This window comes from Rattus norvegicus, chromosome 19 (genome assembly GCF_036323735.1).
Source record: "Rattus norvegicus strain BN/NHsdMcwi chromosome 19, GRCr8, whole genome shotgun sequence".
NCBI lineage: Eukaryota > Metazoa > Chordata > Mammalia > Rodentia > Muridae > Rattus > Rattus norvegicus.
Window position 1 is genome coordinate 11027294 of NC_086037.1, and position 21734 is coordinate 11049027.

General features: G+C 48.6%; 2 protein-coding genes across 4 annotated transcripts in view; one reads left to right on the forward strand and one right to left on the reverse strand.

Annotated features, from left to right (window-relative positions):
• Amfr (autocrine motility factor receptor) overlaps nt 1-10889 on the forward strand; it is a 35732-nt gene extending 24843 nt beyond the window's left edge. Inside the window, exons 10-14 of one of the 2 annotated variants that reach the window (NM_001427144.1) lie at nt 936-1039; nt 4213-4347; nt 5623-5706; nt 8425-8609; nt 9334-10889. In NM_001427144.1, coding sequence (NP_001414073.1) covers nt 936-1039; nt 4213-4347; nt 5623-5706; nt 8425-8609; nt 9334-9481 — 656 coding nt within the window. In that variant the 3' untranslated portion in view covers nt 9482-10889. The remainder of the gene's footprint in view (nt 1-935; nt 1040-4212; nt 4348-5622; nt 5707-8424; nt 8610-9333) is intronic. The other variant, XM_063278104.1, reaches the window with a different exon arrangement.
• A 2605-nt stretch (nt 10890-13494) lies between these two features.
• Gnao1 (G protein subunit alpha o1) overlaps nt 13495-21734 on the reverse strand; it is a 157650-nt gene continuing 149410 nt past the window's right edge. The window contains exons 7-9 of one of the 2 annotated variants that reach the window (NM_017327.3): nt 19148-19301; nt 15762-15977; nt 13495-14845 (exon numbers count right to left, since the gene is read on the reverse strand). In NM_017327.3, the coding sequence (NP_059023.1) occupies nt 15790-15977; nt 19148-19301 (342 nt within the window). In that variant the 3' untranslated portion in view covers nt 13495-14845; nt 15762-15789. Of the gene's footprint in view, nt 15978-19147; nt 19302-21734 lie in introns of both variants that reach the window. The other variant, NM_001414910.1, reaches the window with a different exon arrangement.

Below are 21734 nucleotides of genomic sequence, written 5' to 3' on the forward strand. Positions count from 1 at the left end.
GAGAACTTTTTGAAAAAGAGTTTTTAATCTGAAAACTAAGGTAACCCCCACCCCACAAGGTTTCATTGTGTAGCCTTTGCTGGGTTCACTATGTTGGCCAAGCTGGCCTTGAATTCATAGAGATCCTTCTCCTTCTGTCTCCCAAATGTTAGGTGTGTTCTAGGGAATGGAGGTGTGCTTCTCCTGAATGGGTAGGAGCACTGGCTGTTCTCCCAGAGGTGTTGGGTTTGATTCCTAGTGTCTATATGATGGCTTACCACCATTTGTAAGTCCCAGGGGATCAAACACCCTTTTCTGGGAAGGCACTACTTACTACTTACTACTTACTACTAACAGGGAGGCACAACTACTTACTACTTACTACTTACTACTTACTACTTACTACTTACAGGGAGGCAAAACACCCATATACCTATTTTTTAAAAAAGGCATACACCACAATGCCCAGACCAAGGTTAAATCTTTAAATTATACTAAGCAGAAAGTGGTTCATGAAGGTAATCATGAAAACGATTCATCCACATGAGGAGTAATTTGTGCTGGTTGTAAGAGAGGTAAAACTGAGCTGTTATAACAGGTCCAGAGTCATGGGAGCCCTCAATGAGAGAAAGGATTGCAGGTGGAGTGGCTGGTTGACCTCACATCCTGCCATGTTATTAACCTGTGTGATCTTGTTCCCCAACTTCTCAGTGCCTCAGGGACAAGGCCAAGGTTGGGGTCAGAGTCCTATCTCTGAGAGGAGTGGAAAGCACATGTGGGTTTTCCTGAGGACAGAATGAACTAATCTAGAGACAACACTTGACAAAAACAAAAAGGCCTGGCATAAAGAAAGCCCTCAGTGAATAGCAGTTGTTGTAGTAGTGTCTGGATACACAGATGACACTGGGGCACAGACCAGGGCACTAATTCTTGTGTTGGACTCTGATTTGTCTTAGGGTCCCGGATTGCAAGCTGGCTGCCAAGTTTTTCAGTCGAAGTGATGCACACTACCAACATTCTTGGCATCACACAGGCGAGCAACTCTCAGCTAAATGCTATGGTAAGAAGTGCTACTGCTTAACACGAGAGCCAGTGGGCGACTGAAGGGCGTGAGGGGCTCCGGGATGGACACGTGGACGTGTGGATGTGTGGATGTGTGGACGTGTGGACGTGTGGACGTGCGGATGGCCTTGCTGGTTTCTCTCTTACCTAGGAGCACAGCTGAGTTTTCAGGGGCCACTTCCATTTCTTTTCATTTATTCCTTTCTTCTTTGTCTCCCCCTCTCTTCTTCCTTTCCTCTCTTGTAAAGAGATTAAATCCAGGGCCTTGCATTTGCTAAGCATAACTCCACTGAGTGTTATCCTTGCGGTGGCTTTGACTCAATAAGCTAATAAGACGGTGCTGACTGTGAGTGCTTAGGTAGTGAGGCAGGCAGCCGAGACCTGCTTTTGTTTTACCTGTGGCAATGCTCGCTGTGAGGTTTACCTAGCTGTGACCTAAGCCTACACTGAAACTATTTGATTTAAGCAAACATTCAGAATTATTGACAAGAGTAAATAATGTAAAAATTGTGCAAGAACTATCTTTTTTGTTCTTCTGCCTCCAAAGTGTGTGTGTGTGTGTGTGTATGTGTGTGTGTGTGTGTATGTGTGTGTGTGTCTGCTCCTTGTAACTTTGAGGTATGCTATTGACTCAAGGAGATTGTTCAAATACTTTTCTTTTCCTTGATGATATGTATTTGTTTTTTGGGGTAGGGTTCTGTCTAACATGAAATTCTATGTAGAACAGGCCTGACTGCCTCTCCATCCTGAGTGTTGAAACCGAAGGCGTGTGCCACCGAATCTGGCCGACCTTAAGTTCTCTATTGAAACAATTGTGCTGAAGTCTCTCTCTGTGAGTGGACTGTACTCAGCTCAGCAGTCACAGTGCCATCAAGGCAGACCTGAGTCTTCTCCAGAAGGTAGTTTGCATGTAAGCCAAAAGGTTGGCAAGATGGCTGTTGATAGAAGAAAAAGCAGAAACAGTTTTTCAGGCTGTGGGTGAAGTTGTGCTGGGAACTTGGGAAGGCTGCCTTGTTGGAGCAGATTGTTCATAGCAAATCGAAGTGGGCAGCAGAGAGATTTCTCATACACTTCTGCTACCTGTGAGTTTGCAAGGGTGTACAGTAAGCTACGGTCACCTTTGCAGACTATTTCCACTGCCCTATCGAGAGCACAGCCATGGGTTGTGTTTTAGTGAAGATTGTATGACTAGGCATGATCTTTGGAGAAGTAGAAATTGAAGGTACAAACCTGTAGAAATACTGACTGAAATCATCACCCTGGGAGACATGGGTGCTCTGGACTGGATGAGCACTGGAGGGCTCTTGGCCGCCTCTGGCCTGCAATAGCCACATTCCAGGAGGTGTGAGCTCCTGAGAGGGGCTTGGTTTAGAATCTAGGCAGGCCCTGTCAGCTCTTTAGTTATTTGAATGGTCTGAAATAGACTAATTTTTAGTACAACTAATTTACTGGAACTATGCATTTTTAATTAAAATCCAGTGTTTGACTGGATTTTCTGGTAGAAAGATTTATGATAGAAAGTTCAATAAAATGAATCCAGCTTTGTTTTCCTTTTTCTTTTTCTCAATTGGAGGTAGAGAGGTAGTTGAAGAGAGAGGAATTCTATCTGCTTGTAGAGACTCTTTTCACTTTGCATTGGTTTGATTGGGGTAAAAATGTTCCATTCTTCATACAGTACGGGGTCTCCAATGACATGGAGTCAGGGGCCCTCTGGGCACTGGACATCTTGCCGTTAACCCCCCCCCCCCAGTGACTCAGCAAAGCTCTGGACAGTTTTCACCTGAGCTGCTCTTTCAAGTTCCAGTGCTGAGACGCAAGCCATTACCCTGCAGTTTGTGATGGAGTGATCCTCTGTAACTGACACCCAGTCATACTTTCTTGTACCTCAAAGCAGTTGTCTCTCCTGTTCCTTCCCTCCCTCTTTTCTCTATCGCTCTGTAAATTATAGATTTTTCTACAATAGAAACCTAAAATGTAAGATTTATAAAATATATACTTATATGTATAAAACACATGCATATGTGCATTACGTGCACATACAAGTTTTGAGGTGCTTGGATGGAAGTATGGATGGAAATTTGTATATTTGTGCTGTACATACATGCCTAAACCCGTAAGTGCATGCCGAGATGGATCTAGAGCATAGTTTGAAAATTGTAGTTCCGGGGCTGGGGATTTAGCTCAGTGGTAGAGCGCTTACCTAGGAAGCGCAAGGCCCTGGGTTCGGTCCCCAGCTCCGAAAAAAAGAACCAAAAAAAAAAAAAAAAAAAAGAAAATTGTAGTTCCAAGGCAGTACTAGATGTTGTACCCAGTTGGTATTGAACTTGCAGCTCCTCCTCCCTCTGCTTCTGAGTGCTAGGGTTATAGTGGCATGTCACCATGCCTGGCTAGAAATTGACTTTTATAATTAAAAAAATTATAGAATTTTGCATGTGAATATTCTATTTACAACTTTACATTCTTTAATTGTATTTTTTTAGGTTGCAATATAATTTGTATATAGTAAAAATGTGCTTTGGTTAATCTCAAGTTTAGCTCACACAGCTGTGTAGACTTAACCTAATCGGCAGTCAGGGTGGATCCAGTCCTCCTCTCTGTGGTTCCAAGGCCCCTTTGAAGTCTGGTTCTCCCTACCCAGAGCCGCCTGCCTGCTCGCCAAGCCCTTTCCCCAGCAGCACTCGGCCGTACACATTGCTCGACTCCCCCTCTACTTGCGCCTGTTTCCAGGTGTCATCCAATGGAACCTTGGCCTGGCTTTCACATCAGTCTTTTCACTTGGCATAAAGGATATGAATAGTATACACGCTGACTCTGAACATCTAACTTTAAAATGACCCCTTTAGCATAGCATGCAGGTAAATACTGGCACCAATAAAGTAATCCTAAATAAATCTTTAAAATGATCCCTTTTAAAACCAGAAGATACTACTTGACCCTTTCTTGAGATCCTACTAGATTTCTGTCTGCTCTTTTTGAAATTGTTGGATTCCCAGACATCTGGTACCCTACAACAGTAAAAAGAAAGTAAAAAGGTGTGCAGGTGATCTGCTGAGCCAAAGTGGCCTTTCAAGATATGATGCCAACCTCTTTGTCCAGGGTCTGCCATGTATGCACAATGACCCTCAAGTCTGCGGAGGGTGACCTTTGCTGGGGTTCCTTGTATTTATCCAGGCTCATCAGATTCAAGAGATGTTCCCTCAAGTCCCATACCACCTTGTGCTCCAGGACCTCCAGATGACACGCTCCGTGGAAATAACAACCGATAACATCTTAGAAGGACGGATTCAAGTACCTTTCCCTGTGCAGGTAAAACTGGGCCGTTATGCCTAACAAGTGTATTTTATTTTTACAAAGATTGGTCCTAGCACCTAGATATTATGATTTGAGGAAGGGTTTATATAAGTTTTATTCAAATCCTGCATGAGAACACATCAACCAAAAGTAAATACAGACAATTGGAGTATTTTTTTTTAATGCAGAAACATACCCCAAATCAGCCTTCCCCTGCTGCAGGTCTGTAAGGGGATGCCATTGGTGCCTGTCAAAGGTTGACTTCTATTTTTGTGAAGAGTGAAGAGTAAATATTTAGACTCTGCTTGTTTCACAATCTGTTGCAACTAAAGCAGGCATTGGCAGTGAGTATGTGGGTGAGCAGGATTGGGGTCCAGTAAAACATTATTTGTAGAAGTAGTTGAGAGGGGTGAATATGGGGCTATGGTTTATGAATCCCTGGCACTCCAAGAGAAGGCTGATTGTATATCGTGTGTGTGTGTTAGTTACAGCCCACATCTCTCTGAGGCTTGGACTTTGGACTTCATTAAAACGGTCAGAGTTTGTGCCTCATCACCCGGCCTCTTAGAGAGGCACAGAGGAGCAACAGGAGGGCTTCAATGATACTGAGGACGTCAGTGAGTCCTTCAGTGATACTGGGGACGTCAGTGAGTCCTTCAGTGATACTGAGGAACTTCAGTGAGTCCAGATAATCATTTACCAAAAGTTTTGGTGTACAGTCTATTAATGTATAGAGATTCATCAATAAAATTAAAAAAGATGAAGCTCTTTTGAAGATTGTAGCCTTTGGAGACAGCTGGGCTAAGGTCTGTATAGCTGGACTGGACTAAGGTGCTAACTATATGTTCCCTTGGGTCTCAGCTCTGTGACCTGACTGTTGGCTGCCTGACTGGAGGTGGCAGAGTTGTCTCGTGTGGTCAGATAAGATTGTCAGTGAAACACATAAAACAGACATGAAGGTGCTCAGACCTGAAGGGATATATTCTGCAGGAAGGACCCAGAACAGCTCTAGCCTGGAGATGTAATCGCAGTGCCTGCTTCATAGACCTTTAGGAAGGTTACTGAGAAAACCAAGTGTTTACTTGGTGCAGTTGACCTTTGCCATTGCCTTTTTGCAATCATTATTACTGAAGAGGAAGCTGACTGGAGCCATTTGCTAACTATTCTCAAACATGGAACTTATGTAGACCTCCAAGTCCTTTGCCTTACCTTTCAGGTTGTGAGGTATGCTGAGAATGTCACCTGCCCCCTCTTTACCCCATCCTGAATGACTGCTGTGTTTTCTTTCAGCGGTCAGATAGCCTGAGGCCTGCACTGAACAGCCCAGTAGAAAGGCCCGGCACTGACCTGGAGGAGGGAGAAGCATCTGTCCAGGTACGGTCAGCTTACTCGAGCTGTGCTGTAGAAGGGCAGTGTGGTCCGGTGAATTCATTACAGTTTATTGGGTTGGTAGTGTTGGGGTTTAAATCTTAACTCGTGTCCAGACAGAACACACCAAAGCAACATGGTTCCACATGGAAAGGTTTAACAAGACAGAAGAGTAGAGGAGGGGAGGAACAACGTAGGCCGGCCATGGGCGCCTGGGAGGAGGGTGGTGGATGGGGAGAGAAAGGACAGGGAAGAGGGCATGAGAGCAGAGAAGAGTAAGGGCAAGCAAGAGCAAGAGGGAGAGGAGGGGGCAAGCTTTATAGTCAGGCACAGCTGGCTGTTGCCAGGCAACTGTGGGGCAGAGCATACCTGGCTGTTGCCAAGTAGCTGTGGGGTGGAGCTTAGACAGAATCCCAACAGATAGTATAGTTGGAGAGGGTTTCAGTCTGTCACAGTGGGGAGGCAGGGGCAGTAGTTGAGTTCATGGTGACCAGATCTTGTGATGGAGGAAATTTACATCATCATCCCAGGCTAGAAAGCAGTGAGCAGGGCAGAGACAGGAGCAGGTTATCACCTTGGAAGACCTGACACTAGTAACTAACTTACTTTTGCCTGCTAGGCCCCACCGTTTCCACACCTAGGCTTGGAGCAGGCCCTGGTAGTGTATTTCTCTACTCTTTGTAGTTAGGGCCCCAAGACTGGAGGATGATGGGTTTCAAGCCAACCTGTAGTAAGTCAGACCCTGTCTCAGAGAACAGAGAGAGGGCCATAGTTAGACTGTGCGTCCTTTTAAGACTATTGACTAATTTCTGCAAGAGTTTCTGCATTAGGATTTTGGACACTTACAGAACTGTGAGCATGATTCTGCCTTGGGAACATGTGAAGAACATGTTTGCCTTCATTCCTCAGTTGTTCAGAGTTAGTTTAAGAGTTCTAAAAAAGATTTTATTTATTTTTTTTAGTGTAATGAAATCAAGGAATTTATAGGAACTTTGCCGTGTACAGGAAATTCAAAGACCTTGACTAACAGTTCATTAAACCGTCATTAGGAAGGATGACCAGGGCCATAACTTGACCAGATTAATTATATTTGCTTAATTACACATACCTTTTTTTTTTTTTTTTTTTTTTTTGGTTCTTTTTTTCGGAGCTGGGGACCGAACCCAGGGCCTTGCGCTTCCTAGGTAAGCGCTCTACCACTGAGCTAAATCCCCAGCCCCTACACATACCTTTTACCTTCTGTTTCAGTGTCAGCCCTGAAAAGATAAATGTGGACTCACCGGACCCCTTTATGTTTTTCTTCCTAGTGTAGCTAATCAAATCATTAAAACAAAAAGCAAAAGCGAGAGGCCCTCCAGCCCGCCTAGTAGTCGCATCATTTGCTCCTTGGGTGGCTGTAAATCTGTCCACTTGTCCCAGGCAGTGAGTGAGACTTGAGGACACAGCAGGGCAGGGCTGAGGCAAGCTCAGTGGGCTTTGCTTTCCTTCTCCTTGTCCTCTATGGACTGCTTGCCTCTTTGTAGCCTCCTGGGAGGCTTAGAATGAGGCTTTATGACTGTGTATCTTTATTGATGTTAATCCTCACTGCCCTGAATAGTGCCAAAAATACCAAATGTTTGAGTTTGTGTTGGCCTTTACGACCACCTCCAGGGGACCTTTTGGGCTCGGTCTGTGTTCAACAACTTTAGGCTATTCCCATCTACAGGGCTGTCGCCTGAGCTCTGGGGTGTGTGTTGCTTACTGTCACCAGGTGTCACACTCCTCCCCACTCTTGGTGTGCTCCAGCCAGTTTCGTTAGACTCTGGCTATCACCAGTCCCTCAGCTGCAGTGGATGTGGGTGAGCAGGCCTCACGGCGCTCTCGTCTCTCCTCACTTGAATGACGTCCTTTTGCTCATTCACTCCATTGCTCACTAATGTGTACCTAGGTTCACCTCCTTCCCACTCTGTAAGACAAAGTCTTGCTAAGTAGTCTAGACTTACTCCGTGGGTCAGGTTCATACGGCTGTCTTAAAGTCCACTCGGACTTGGCTGAAGGCAGAGAGAGCGCGAAGGGTGGGAGACAAAGAAGCCCTCGCAGTGCAAACGCCTCTAGAAAGGCCTCAGCCCCGTTGCCGATTAGAGGCATGTGGTGGGCTAGCTCCGGCCTACGTTCTCTGAGGCTGCAGCAGGAGCAGTGTGCTTGGTCTCACCTGTTTTAGGATGTCTGGCTATCTGGGCAGTGTCTTGGCATTTGGAGCTTTGGCCAAAACCAGGAAAGTCCTTTGTTACTCGGTAAACACATAATCAGTTGAGTCTGTATTCACAAAAGATCCTATTGACTGTTTTTAACTCAAGAGCAAACATTTCTTGCAACAGATAAGACGTATTTAAATTCTTAAGCAGCTGGTAGGATTCTAAGAAAAGATTTTGGAGTACTAACTAGCAGTCTACTTGTGTTCCACTCCAAGAGTTTGGAAGTATGTATCATGTTGTTCATTACTTACAACTGCATGTACATGTATGTATATACGTGCTGCCAGTTACTACTCCACTAACAGTGAGCAGCCCTGACTCTCAGCACAGGTACGTCAGACATGCGGCTTGCCTCCCCAGAGCCCAAGACTCCCTTTGCTTCCTGTCTGGCAGAAGGTCCAGCAGAGGCTTGTGCAAGGGGTGCACTTGGCAAGGTAAGGAAGCTGCCTGGGAGGCGAAGGCCTGTGATAACAGCTGCCTCTCTGTCCAGACGGAGCGTGTACCACTGGACCTCAGTCCTCGCCTAGAGGAGACCTTGGACTTCAGCGAGGTAGAGCTAGAGCCCGTAGAGGTGGAAGACTTCGAAGCCCGTGGGAGCCGCTTCTCCAAGTCTGCTGATGAGAGACAGCGCATGTTAGTCCAGCGTAAGGATGACCTCCTGCAGCAGGCTCGAAAGTGAGTTGATTCTCCAGCCCCAGTTGGCACACACAAGTTATAGGGCAAATGGCAGCTGAGTGCCAACATGATCTCAGGCCTGTACATGAATTGCCTGTCTTCCCCTTGGTTCTGAGAGGAATCACTGTTAACCCATGTGACAGACACAGGTAAGAACCTGAGACCTAGGGTGCGAGGACCTGGGAGAGGTCTGCCCCTAAGATTCCTCTTGACCACTCTTCCGTGGGCCATATGAACAGAGCACCGGTGTCCAAGAGTTCCTTGCAGTGGGCGGTACCTGGAGCAGGTACTGCTCTTGTGGGTAGGACCTTATTTCAGTTCTCCGTGCGGGTTGTGGGCCTTGCACAGACCTGTTGTTATAAGACCTAGTCTGTCTGTGGGAAGGAGAGAGGCAGAGGAGAGAAAGTTCAACTGTTATTTGACAGTCCTCTCCCTGGGAATTGGGTTCATCCTGGAGGAGTCTGCTGTGTCTGTCCTTCCTGCCTGGCTTCTTCCCTGTTCACCCTTCTTGGCTTTTCTTTCTCTTGGCTTCGCATGTGCTGAGCAAGTGGCCTGCTACTGAGCTGCACTGTGCCTCAGCCCCTGGGCAAGGCTGTTTTTACTGCGGGATGACCTTGACTGACCTTTGTGGAGTTGCTTGTGGAGAGGGAACTGAGAACAGCAGCGTCCGGCATGGCTTCCTGTTTCCCATCTTTCTCTCTCGTGGCTTTTTCATTTCTTATAGGCGGTTCTTGAACAAAAGTTCTGAAGATGATGGGGCCTCAGAGAGACTCCTCCCTTCTGAAGGCACGTCCTCTGACCCCGTGACCCTGCGCCGAAGGATGCTGGCAGCGGCTGCTGAGCGGAGGCTTCAGAGGCAGCAGACAACCTAGTGCTTCCTGACCTTCCTCAGCCTCCTGCCCGGCCCCAGCTCCCGGAAGAGGCCTGTCCCAGTTCTGCCTGCTGTGTGGAGACCTGCGACTGCATCGCTGCTGCATAAAGCATGTGGTCCTAATAGTGTGTGCACAGCTGACAAATCGAATCCTTTGTAATACTTTCTAATGTGACATTTCTCTTCCCCTTAGAAACACTGCACATTTTAACTCTAGGCATGGTCTCTTCTGGTGTTGGCTGGACTTGTTGGGAGTAGGGGACAAGCAGAAGGAAGTGGGCACTTGGGCAGTCACCTGCCTACAGCAGGTAGCTTGAATTTGTTTTGATATAAGCCACAGCAGATGTTGGGTCTTTTAGCACCATAGCTGGAAGGAAGCATGGATCCTGGGGAGGGTGCATGGCAGCAGTCAGAGGTGCGAGCAGGAAGCTGACTACACCACGGCTAGGTGTCCTGTTATTAAATGCTGTGCGTGGGGAGGAAGCATCCTGTGTTCTAGAGGCCAGTCCCACAGGCTCTTGGACCTCCAGACCAGCAGGGCCTCATGTAGAAAGAACTGGTTTAGTATCTGCAGTAGAAAGAGTGAGCTCAGGGCTGCAGAATGAGGAGGCCCTTTTCTGCCCTCAATATCCAGGACCAATCTGAGCCGCAGTCCACAGCTGGCTTCACACCCGTTCACTCGGGTGCATCACTTAAGCTCGCCCATGGCCACCACCTCTCTCCACTCCCTGCTTAATTCAGGCATGGGAAGGGGTTGAGTAGGAGGCTTTGGTTATGATTTTAATTCCTTGGTCAACCCAGTTAGGCTATGCTAAACATAATGGGTTTGATCCTTGGAAAAAGCTGTGGCCCTGTTAGGCAGGGGTGTTTTGGAGGACATTGCTGAAGAAATAACTTTTGTATCTTTCCCTCCCGGAGCCCTTCATTCTCCTGCTTTCGTTCCTGTGGGTCTCATCAAATAGAAGCAGGACATTGAATAATCCACATGCCTCAAGCAGTCTTGTTCCCAGATCTCAAATTCTCCACGTATTTAAGGATTTGAAACATGCAATCATAGGTTACATAGTTTTATGTCCCATTGGATTAAGCTTTTTTTTTTTAATGTTTCAAAACATAGTTTTATGGTAGTCCTTTTGGGGAAAATCCAGTATTATCTAAAATTATTGGCAAAGTTAAATGTATTTTACATACCTGAAAGTTTTTAGAATGTTGACAAGTAACTGAGAAAAGGATAACAGGCGGATAGGCGAAGATAATTTATTTCAATAAATCTTTCAAAAGCCTTACCTTGAACTGCTGTTAGTTAAATTTCTATGGGTTTTTTTGTTTTGTTTTTGTTTTGCTGAAAGCATAGCAACTTGTTTTTATTATAAAGCAACAATAATAAAAAGCAAAATCTTGTCATGTTGTGTGGGGACCCCTGGACTCCCACACTGCTCGTGTCTGCTCTGTGGGTTGGGGGTTTTATAACTGTTGAACTGGGTGAGGTGTTGTCTCTTCTGTGTTTTACTTAGAGCAGGCAGCACTGGGCTTGTCTTTGTCCTTGACACCTTTCCATGATGCACATGAAAATAAAGTGGAAGCTAAGTCCACTCTTCTTCATTCAGGGGTGTGACGGTAGGAACCATTTCAGAGGGTCTAGGAACACTGGAGAATACTGAACAGCTGTAAATGGAAGTGCTTAGTATGGCTTAAGAGAGAGGTCCCAAGTTTATGCTTCATTTGCTCCCTCTGTAGATGGGTTGGGTCAAAAGGAAGCTGGTAGAGAAATGATCTGGACGGTCAAGGATTCTGGGTGCAATAGGAGGCTTCTTGGTTTTTTTTTTTTTTTTTTTTTTTTTTTTGGTTCTTTTTTTCCGGAGCTGGGGACTGAACCCAGGGCCTTGTGCTTCCTAGGTAAGCGCTCTACCACTGAGCTAAATCCCCAGCCCCTTGGCTTTCACTTCTTGTCACTTCTTGGGGACAATGGACAGGTAGCTACTCAGTGAAGGCCCTGGTGGTGAGATTGGGTAGCTTTCACTGTCCTCTGGCAGCCAGGTCATTGGTCCTCTGGCTCGGCTGTAGAGAAGCAAAGCTCCAAGAGACTTCTGGCTAATTTTGGAACTATTCTGCAGTCTTTTCCTAATTTTTTATTTTCCATATTTAATTTTTGTCTTCTTGGGTCCTTAATTTTTCTTTCAACTTTGATGCTTTTATGTAGCAGGGTGATTGTGTAAATTTACACTAGGGCTGGTTTGACTCTCGAGTACTTAGGTAGCCTGCATTTGACCTTCCCTAGAGTAGAGAATGATCTTCAGTCTGTAGCCAGCAGGCTCGATCCTTTGCTGAGATTTTGGGAAAGGGATCAGACAGCTCTTTGGCAGTTGAGAACACACAGGTAGGAGGCTGGTTAAGGAGTTGTGTCTGTCCTCCCTGGAAGGCTCTCTGTCTTACCTGAAGATCCATCTCCCATCTCTGCTTTCAATAAGTTCTGAAGTGTTTCTAACCCTGACTGTACATGGAGAGTGTGTGTGTGTTTAAATAGTGTATAGATTCTGCCCCTGTGATTCTTGTACTAAACCTTCCCTCCCTATCCTTTCCAAAAACTGCCTCCTTACCTTTCTCTTAAAGAAAGCCATGCTAGGACTTAACCTACTGGATACTGCCCTGCCTAACATGATGGTATCCTAGATTCTATGTCCAGCACTGGGAGAAATAGAAAATTAAGGTTTAAAACATTGGCTTTCACCTAAATCTGCAAAAATTCACTTGTAGTTTGGTAAGTTGGGAAAGCGCTAGCTAGAATGTAGCTCATTTTGAGAGAAGTTCAGATGTCTGGGTTGTGTTTACCTTTGGCCTTCCATGGGGATCTTGGTTTGTTGTCTGATACAGCAGTCAAGGTGTGGACCGGTCGTAGGTTGTGTGTCCCCCTCTGTATTCAGCAACTTGGAGTGGAGGCGTTGGTAGAAAAGCACTGGGAAAGAGGTGCGCCTTGGCAGAAGAGGCTTCGGGGTATGCATGCATTTACTAGGTACTTAGGACAGCTGGGGACAGGCCTTGGTCTGAAACAGTATTGTGTCTGCACCTTCACACATACACCATGCTGGGTTCAGATGACCAAAGGCATGTGCCATGTGCTTTCTGAGCTAAGAATTTCCACGTGGGGTGCTGTTGGGATAGGATTTTGCTAATGGACTCCTGTAAGGTTCCCCCATTACACTGGTACAGAACCTACCCTTAGCTGCTTACCTAATGACTGGTCTGTGGTGGGAGGCATTTTGGTGGGCCCAGTCTCAATCCATTTGCTAGTTCTTAGCAAAGCCGCGTAGTTTGAGGGGCCATAGTGAGGTCAACAGCTGGGAAGCTCAATTCTGGGAGCCGAGCTGTGCTGTCTTGGGTTCCACCTGCTGATACCCTTGTACCCAGCTGCAGTGGGACAAGCAAAGCTGGAGGAATCCTGCCGGAGGGTCTTTGGACCCAGCTTGTCCTTTGGTCTCAAAGTGGGTGTGCAGAAGGCTGGGGCAGTTTGACCTTCTTGGAAGCACCTATCTTCCTCTTGGAGGGAAAGCCCTGGGCATGGCAGACAGGAGCTGGGTGTGGCTTGTCTTTGCTTTTCTCGCCCCAGTGTCAGGCCACCAGGAACATGAAACCAGCTGTGCTGGAGAAGTTGCCGCAAAAATAAAACTGCCCATCTCCCTGCTTCCATTCCTGTTTGTGTATGCAGGTAGGTGTGTGTGTGTGCGTGCATGTGTCCGTGCACGCCCACACGTGAGAGAGAAAGGAGAGGAAGGTTAGGGACAGACTGACAGGGAAGGAGAGGGGAAGGAGAGGAAAGACAGATTCTAGGCAGTTTTCCCAATGGCTGTGCTCTGAACTGCCTCTCCTCGGTGACAAAATGTCGAGGACCTAGATGATCCTGTGGAGAAATTCCTGACCCACCACCCTCCCAGGGTAGGTGGCCTAGTGTCTCCTTTCCTGTCGGAGTGAAGCCCACCCCAGGGACGATCGTCTAGAAGGCAGAAGGTGAGACTCGGGTACAGACAAACATTCTCTTTATTGAGCTACACATGAATCCGTTAGAGAAGTAGGCTGGCAGTGTCAGGTGTCACAGAAACCTCACCGTTGGGAATAGAAAGGCTTACAAAGACCCGTGGGCTTTTTATTTTATTTTTTTTTTAACGTTTTTCCTTTTTTTCAAGTTTTTTTTCCTGTATTTTTAATTTTTTTGTGTTTTGTCTTTTTGCCTCCATTATTGAAATGGCTGTGACTGGTCTTCAGCCAATATTGTCTTAAAAGTGAAACCGTGAACAGGTCTGGGGTTAGATACTAGGCAAGTAGAAATGACGTAGGACTGATCATGAAAACTGGCTTTAATGTAAACACTACATTCCATCTTTTAATTTTTTTTGTTTTTCTTCCATCTTGTGGTATTTAAAAACTTTTATTTATTTATTTTTTTTGTTCTTTTTATCTGCAGCACAAACATCCCAACATGAGAGCGAGGGAACATAGGTCACTGGAACAGAGAGGAGAGGTGGAGAGGGGGCCACACACAAGGGAGGGCTTCTGCCCAGGGCCAGAGGCTGTGATGTTAAAGGAAAAACAAAAAACAAAACCACACAACCCCCGTTCCCCAGACACTGGCAGAGCTGGTCAGGTATGCATGGGAAGTACTCTTTAGGACGAGAAGAAAAACCAAAAAAGAACAACACAAAGGGAGCGTAGGAAGGGGCGGGGCAAGGTGCATCTATGGGGCGGGTTTCTATTGATGAGCATTGTCTGTGGCAGCTACCCCCGCCAGAGCTGTGCTTTTCTACGCAAACTGCAAACTTTGAGTGAGTGTGTTCGGAGTTGGGTGGCTGGGTAGGGCTGCCGCTGCTGCCTGGTGGTGTATGAGGTGTCTGGGCAGCCGACAGGCGTGGGAGAGGGTGGTTACAGTGGCCAGTGGCCTTCTAGAAAGCCTAGCCTGGCAAGTTCTCAGCAGCCCTGGGCTGCACAGAAGCCCTGGGAGGTACTGGGCCCAGCACTGCCTCTGTGTGCCAGCCCCAATTTGAGCTGGGATGGGGAGGGTGTGGTTACTGACGTGTATGTTTTTTTTTTTTAACTTCAAAATAAAAGGAAATATGGATGAAATGGTGAGTTTTCCTTTTTAAAGCTACAAAGCACATGAGAAATGTTTTTTTTTTTTTAAATCCTTTCAAGTTCTAAATGTAAAGACTCAACTAAAACCGTATTCTACAGCATTCTACAGAAATACACAGCCGTCAGTCACTCTGGGGTCGTAGGTTAGACAGGGGCTTGGTACAGAAAGGCTGTGTGTCTTACAAAGGCCAAAGGTCATGCTACCAGGAGATCAACATCAACAGCAAAGAGTCCATGAAGCAGTCTGTAGAGAGAGAGATAGGTGCCAGTCTGACCATTTTCTTTGACTTTACAAACCAACCAACCAACAAACCAACCTAGAACGTTTAACTAGCGCAGGTGGTGGGGCACAGTGGGGAGTCCTTAGTAGGGAAGCCCATCCCTGTCTTGTACCTTGCTTCTGGCCTGTCCAGCCCTCCCCAGACCACTCACACCTCGTCCAGGGCCCTCTTGGAGGAAATCTGGCTCTAACTCTGTAGTTGAGTTTGGGCAATGGCTCGTGCACTCCCTCCCCTCAATTACGTGAGAAAGCAGACCAGGTCTCCCATCTCTAAATTTTCCTCTGTTCCCATGAATAAAGAAAACTCAGGAGACAGTGGATTGATCGGAGCAATGATTCTTCTAGATTCTTGAAATAAATCACCACCACCACCCAAAATAGAAGGGTCCCTAGAGTTTTCTGTTGTGGCTATGATAGGGGGATGTTTAGTGTTGGCCATTTCTTAAATGTTTTTGAAATTTGGGGAGGAGCAAGGCAGAACTGAGCAGGCTGCCTCATGGTAGGATGCAGAGGGGGACGGACAGAACCAGGTCTCCCCCTGCCTGCCGTGCTCATGCCCTGGGGCTGTCTAGAGGAAAGAGTGCTAACCCAGGTTCCCACCATGCCCTGTGTGAGTGTGTGCACGCACATGTGTGCATGCTCATGTGCTGTCCCAGGGAAACTGATGAGCTAGGGATGGTGGTCAGTTCTGTCCGCAGCTCTTTTAAATATTAACTAAAAACATTTTTTCTAATATATACGTGTGTATAGATAAGGTTATGGTATGCCTTTTTAAAGTTTTATGTACCAACTTGCACTGGTTAGTGGTGTGTGTGTGTGTGTGTGTGTGTGTGTGTGTGTGTGTGTACACAAGCTGTTCTGTGAGTGCTGGAATCATTACCAAATAGGTTGCTATACAGGACAAGAGGTCAGTACAAGCCACAGCCCCGGAGATTGTTGGCAATGATGATGTCGGTGACGGCGTCGAATACCACCTGGATATTATTCGTGTCTGTGGCACAAGTCATGTGACAGTAAATTTCTTTGTTGGGTGAGCGGTTTTTGCTTTCAAACTGTGTTTGGATGTAGGCAGCTGCGTCTTCATAGGTGTTGGAGCCTGTAGGAAGATACAGAGGGGCAAGCAAGATGCCCTGGTGAGAGCTGGGTGTGGACGGGCAGGCAGGAGGCAGAGCAGGCGCGGCGAGGCCGGAGGGAACAGCATTCCGGTGAGGAATCGATTCCTCACCCGATTCTCCAGGGCAAGGCTGCACAGAAGCTACAAACCACCAAAGGCCTGGCATTGCCTGGCTTCTGCTTCCTCAGCTTTCACTTACTGTGTTTGTATTGTATGTCTGCGATGGCTCTGGGCAGAGCCGTGGTCACAGATGATCTCATTAACAAAGCTAGATAAAGCAAGGACCTTTCCATGTCACGAAGATGAAATGGAAACCAACTCCATTACTCTGTCTCACCACTGGGCCATCTCCCCAACCCATGTGACTCTTTAAGATGTGTGTGTGTGTGTGTGTGTGTGTGTGTGTGTGTGCCTGTGCGAGTGTATGCACATGTGAGTGCAGTGTCCACAGAAGCCAGAGAGGGCATTGGATCTCCTGGATATGGAATTAGAGGTAGATGTGAGGCACCTGATGGGTGCTAGTTACTGATCTTGGGTCCTCTGCAAGAGCAGGACGTACTCTTTTTTTTTTTTTTTTTGGTTCTTTTTTTCGGAGCTGGGGACCGAACCCAGGGCCTTGCGCTTCCTAGATAAGCGCTCTACCACTGAGCTAAATCCCCAGCCCCGCAGGACGTACTCTTAATCACTGAGCAATTCTAATAAACCTGTAAACAGGGAGGAGGGCGCCAAGAGGCAGTCTTGTGGTACTTCAGGTGTGGTGGGCATCAAACTAGCCTGTGGTCTGTCTGCATGTAGTACCTTCCTCCGAGAGGTCCCTTTGTGGGCTGGGGCATCACCAGGAAGTCTCAGTTCTTGGGTAAGTGGCCAGGACATGGGAACAGTGACAAGCTTGTGTGAGATACCCATTGGGCTCTACAGTACCTCTAACAATTCCTTTGGGGTCCCCTTGATTCTGGCAGGCTGGGTGGGGGATAACAGGGCATATTTGTGGATGATTTAAGGAGTTTTCCAATCAGCTACTGTCTAAGTACTTCTGGATCTGCCCTGTAGGCACTGTTTAGTTGAATAACCTATGCTGTAGACCACCACAACAAATGTTTGGAAAAGTCCAGAACAAGGAAGGTGCCCCGTTTCCCTTAGTCTGTTAGGAGATGGCCAATACAGAAAAAAATGGTATCCTGGGGGAGTGTGAGCACAGGCTGGCTGGCAGGGGTGTGGGCCACTGGAGGCACTGGCTGGCAAGGTCTTTCTTCCCTTCTGAAAGAAAAGATAGCTCCAAGCTGGAGTTCCAGGCTGGTGCTGAGCCTCCGTGAAGGCTGAGCCTCCGTGAAGGCTGAGGGGTGGGACATCCCCCAGGTGGGGTAGGGTTAGCCCTTTCCACCCTCATCACAGAGCTATCGAGAGCAGAAGCACATTTGGTGGTAGGTGTCGGTGAGCTCAGCAAAGCCACCAGAGAACGGGGAGTGCTACAGGCTGCCGTGCTAAGGAGCTTCCCAGATGGAAAGCTTCAAGAACAGACTTCCAGATGTGCTCCACTGTGCCACACCTGATGAGCCCAGTGTTCTTACACAACTACCTTGCACACACACCCTGGCTCACCCAGTCTCTCAGTGACCTCCTAACCCTCCTCCTCCTACCCATTCTGTGCCCTCATAACTCCATATCCCACGGTGGCATAACATTTGTGACTTTCTTTTCCCTTCCGGCTGTTGGCACTCCAGCTGTATCCTCTGCAGGCCCTGGAGAACTGGGGACCTCCAGAACGTACTGCACACAGTGAGACTGGCCACCCAGGCCACATTCTTGCTGAGGCAGAGGAATTCAGCAGTGGCTGCTAAGAGCTGTGCCTGCTCTAGCATGACCTCCTTGGCCTTTTGGGGGGTGTTTTTGCTCTTGCTTTGCCTGCAGAGGGTCATCCTTGGCTCCCTCTGCCTTTTCCTCCTCTCAGGACCATGGCAACACTGACCATCAGTTACACAGATCTGCTACCAAATGCCTGTCTGTCTCTCTCACTATTCCTCTAGCCACCCTGAGGTGCCATCATAGTCTGCTGTGGCACCCAGATAAAAATGGGTGCAGCAGATTAAGCAACTGGTTCCCTCTGCACCTTTGCAAGCCCCACAGTACAAGCTGGTGGGCCTTCTTCACACGGCTGTTTTAGCTAGAGAAGAAGCTGGGAGAGACTGTCATCCACCTGTGCTGTAGTTTAGGACCCCTTCGGCTGGCTCTGGGGACCTGTGTGGCCCTAGTGAGTGAGTTCCAGGCCCATGCAACATGTGGCCGTCCCTGGAGTATGGGGACACCCCTGCCTTTTGGGGTGTTGGTCTTGTTCTCAGCCTGATTCTGCTCCAAGGGATCCCTAAAACTATCCAGTTTCTAGAGGGCTGGGCTGAGCTCTGGCATCGAACCAACCCTGTCTCTAGCCTCTCCCTCCGATGCCCATTTGGAAAGAGCTTTTTTGGCACGGGGCAGGGGAAGACTGGTTGCGATCCCACCCCCAACTCCGAGAACCATACAAGGTGGGAAAAGGGACCAGCAAGAGCAGAGGAGATGCAGGCAGGGGCGGAGAGGGCGTGCGATACGTGGAGTGGTGTGTTCTGGAGGGGAAGCGTTTGTGAGGTTGTGCGAGGGGGCGAGAGTTGGCATGATGGCGAAGGTGTGGCATGTTCAGAACAAACTGGCGGCAGAGCGCAGGTGCCCGAACTGTACCTTAGGCTACTGCCCCTTCCTATCACAGGACAGCTGCTGTGCTGGGCCAGGGGAAGGACAGGTATCCTTACCTACCCTTGGAGGGCTTTCCTACTAAGTCCTGAGACCTAAGGGGCAAAAAGCTCAGAAACACCAGTGGTCCTGCCCTTGCCTTGATCCCTGAATCTATTGCCATGGTACCCGTGGCTTGGGTGGTCCACAACTAGCCGTGTCTCAGTGCTTCTCCAATACACCGACAGACTCCTGCACTGGCCCCTTGCTCTCTAGCTGGTCTGCACAGTGCTGGCCCAGCCTGTCCCTGGAGCCCGCAGGCTGTGGGATTCCAGTTGGCGTCTTTTATGGAGGTAAGGGTGAGGGTTGGAGGTGGGGCAGGGGAGGGGATCCAGGTCCACAATCAGGGCTGGTAGCGGCTTTCTCTTATACAGGGCCACGATAACACGCACCTGGGTATTCAGGAAAGCAGATGGTCAAGGGTGACTTCTTAATCTTCTCGCCAAAGAGGTCTTTCTTGTTGAGGAAGAGAATGATGGAGGTATCGATGAAAAACTTGTTGTTACAGATGGAGTCGAAGAGCATGAGAGACTCGTGCATGCGGTTCTGCAGCCCCAGGTGGAGAGGGGAAAGAGCAAGACAGAGAGACACACAGAGACAGGGAAGAGAAGGAGAGAGTTAGGTGTGAAGAGAGACTGGGCTGTTTAGCACCCAGGAGGCCCTGGACCCCAGGCTCCTCCATGAGGTCGGTGTGTAGGGCCTGCAGGTAGGTATGCATCACGGTGCGTCTGACGCTGGCATGGAATGGTAGTCACCATTCTGGGCCAATGGGAGACTGGCCTGGGAACCAGCCATGGCTCTCCAGGCAAGGCTGAGGTTAGGACACCCAGAATCCAAATGGCAGTCTCTAGCATGTGATAGTCTCTCTAAAGCGTGTGTGAGCATGGTGCTGGACTGGAGTCAGCTGGGGTTTCTCCTTGTATCTGGATCCTGCTGCCTCAGTCCTCCTTCATGGGATATCAGGTGGGGAAGTACACGCCATGGTGTGGCCATTGCTAGCATCATTGAGGGTAGCTATTCAAGGAACATGGAGGGCCATGCCTCCTCTTGCTCGGCCTAAACCAGCCACAACCATCCCTACAAGGTCTTAAGCACAGCGGATAGGGATTGCTAGCTTGTAAACAGAAAGCTGTCTGGTAAATGGCTGAATGTGGCAGGCACTCAAAATAAAACCCCGAGTCTCAGGAGGATGGCCGTTCATCCTAGGCAAGGATCATTTATTTTACTTTGGGAAGCCAAGTGCATTCACCTACTTCTTGTGGTAGAGGAGAGCCTTGTTGCTCTGTCAGTGAACCTCTCCCTGCACAGAGAGGTGTGGGAAGAGGCAGCCTCTCTTATTGTCCTAAACAGTCTGTTCTAGCTCTGGGGCTCTCATCACTGGGGTCTGACCCCAAGCTCTGAGCAATCCACACCAGAGCTCTCTAGCAGGTAAAGGAAGGAGGACAGAATGGGTGCGGATGTTGGCCAACATTGCTGAAGCTCATGGACCTGAAACAAAGAGTAGGAGCCAGGTTAGCTGCTGGCCTGGTGGCCATTCTGCCTTCCCATATGAGCAGGAGGCTAAGGACGATGGTTTGGTGACCACTACTGGTCCTAGGGACCCACCTTGCCCAGCACCATGCCCGGCGCTCTACCTGCCTGTGTCATTTAGCTTCATCAGGCTGTAGGGGACAATAAGGTGACCTTAAAGAGAATAGACTAGTCCTGGGAGGTGTGGCTGGCTGTGCTTGCCCAGATCACATGCTGGAGGCTCTGGCTTCCATCCATTCCCCCTGTAAACAGAGGCATCTACTGGGCTCTAGGGGTGATGGTAATGTGGGGGTGCACAGTCCAAGTTCTCAGCTGCTTTCCACATTCCCATGGCAACAGGGAAAACATATAGTGCCTCTTGAATCTGCAGTTAATCACTAGCCTTTGCCTCTGCTAAGCAAACCCAGAGACCGTCACTCCTGTTCGCCGGCACAGCCTCCCTGTCCCTTGCACACTCACTTGCCAGTGCCGTGTTGGTGAATCTGCTCACAAAGGTAGAACCATGCAGTCCTGTCTGTGTTTAGGGCCCAGCACTGTGACACTGGCTATCAGTGCAAGTCTGGGAGGGAAGCCCTGAGACCCCTAAGATTCCACAGGAAAAGACATTCCACCCCCACAGGGGTACCATGTCCTACGGCTGCCAATGCAAAACCTTGGCCAGAAGCAAGTCTCAACTCCCCTGTGTCCCAGGAGCTGCCGAGTCTACAGAAGGCAGTGGGCACAGTGCAGACTGGGAACTCTTGAGGACCAGGAGGAGATCACAGACGGGTCACCAGAGTTAAAACAAGCTAAAGTTGGGGGCTACTTGCTATGGACAGGGCTGAGGGATCCTTAAGGGTCATTGAAGCTTAGGTTTGGAGGACTGAAGAGCAGGTCACCAAGGTTCTCGGATCCCTGCCTGATGAGCCTCAGCCCACCAGAGTCCCCACCCCAACACCGTAGTCCACGCTGAGTCCAGTGACACAGTGACCACAGGCATTAACGATGTTGACGTCCTGGGGCAGCACAGATTAGCAGAGGTTGTGGGATTGGAGTCTGACACAGACCTGCTCTGCAGGGTTAGGCTGTGCAGCAGGCCTGGACAGAACTCTGGGAGGGCAGCGAGAAGGGGAGCTGCTGGTGGGGGAGCGCCGGTACTGAGACTTCCCCATCCCAACATGCCCGGAGCAGAGTGTATGGGAGGTTAGGGACAGATGCCAGGGACATTCATACCACATGCCACCATTTGAAAAAATGAGGAGTCAGGGGTGGCAGATGACCAGCAGCCACCTGCCCCCTGTCACCTTCGCACGGAGCCACTGGAGTCCTCCCAGTCCATTACCGCCCAAGTGGCAGCAGAACTGAGGACAGCAGGAAAGGATGTCTCAGTGCCCATCACCAGGGCAGTGCCATGGCCCCTAGCTACCTTGAGACACCAGGGGGTAGTGTTTAGGGTACTGGGCCTGGGAG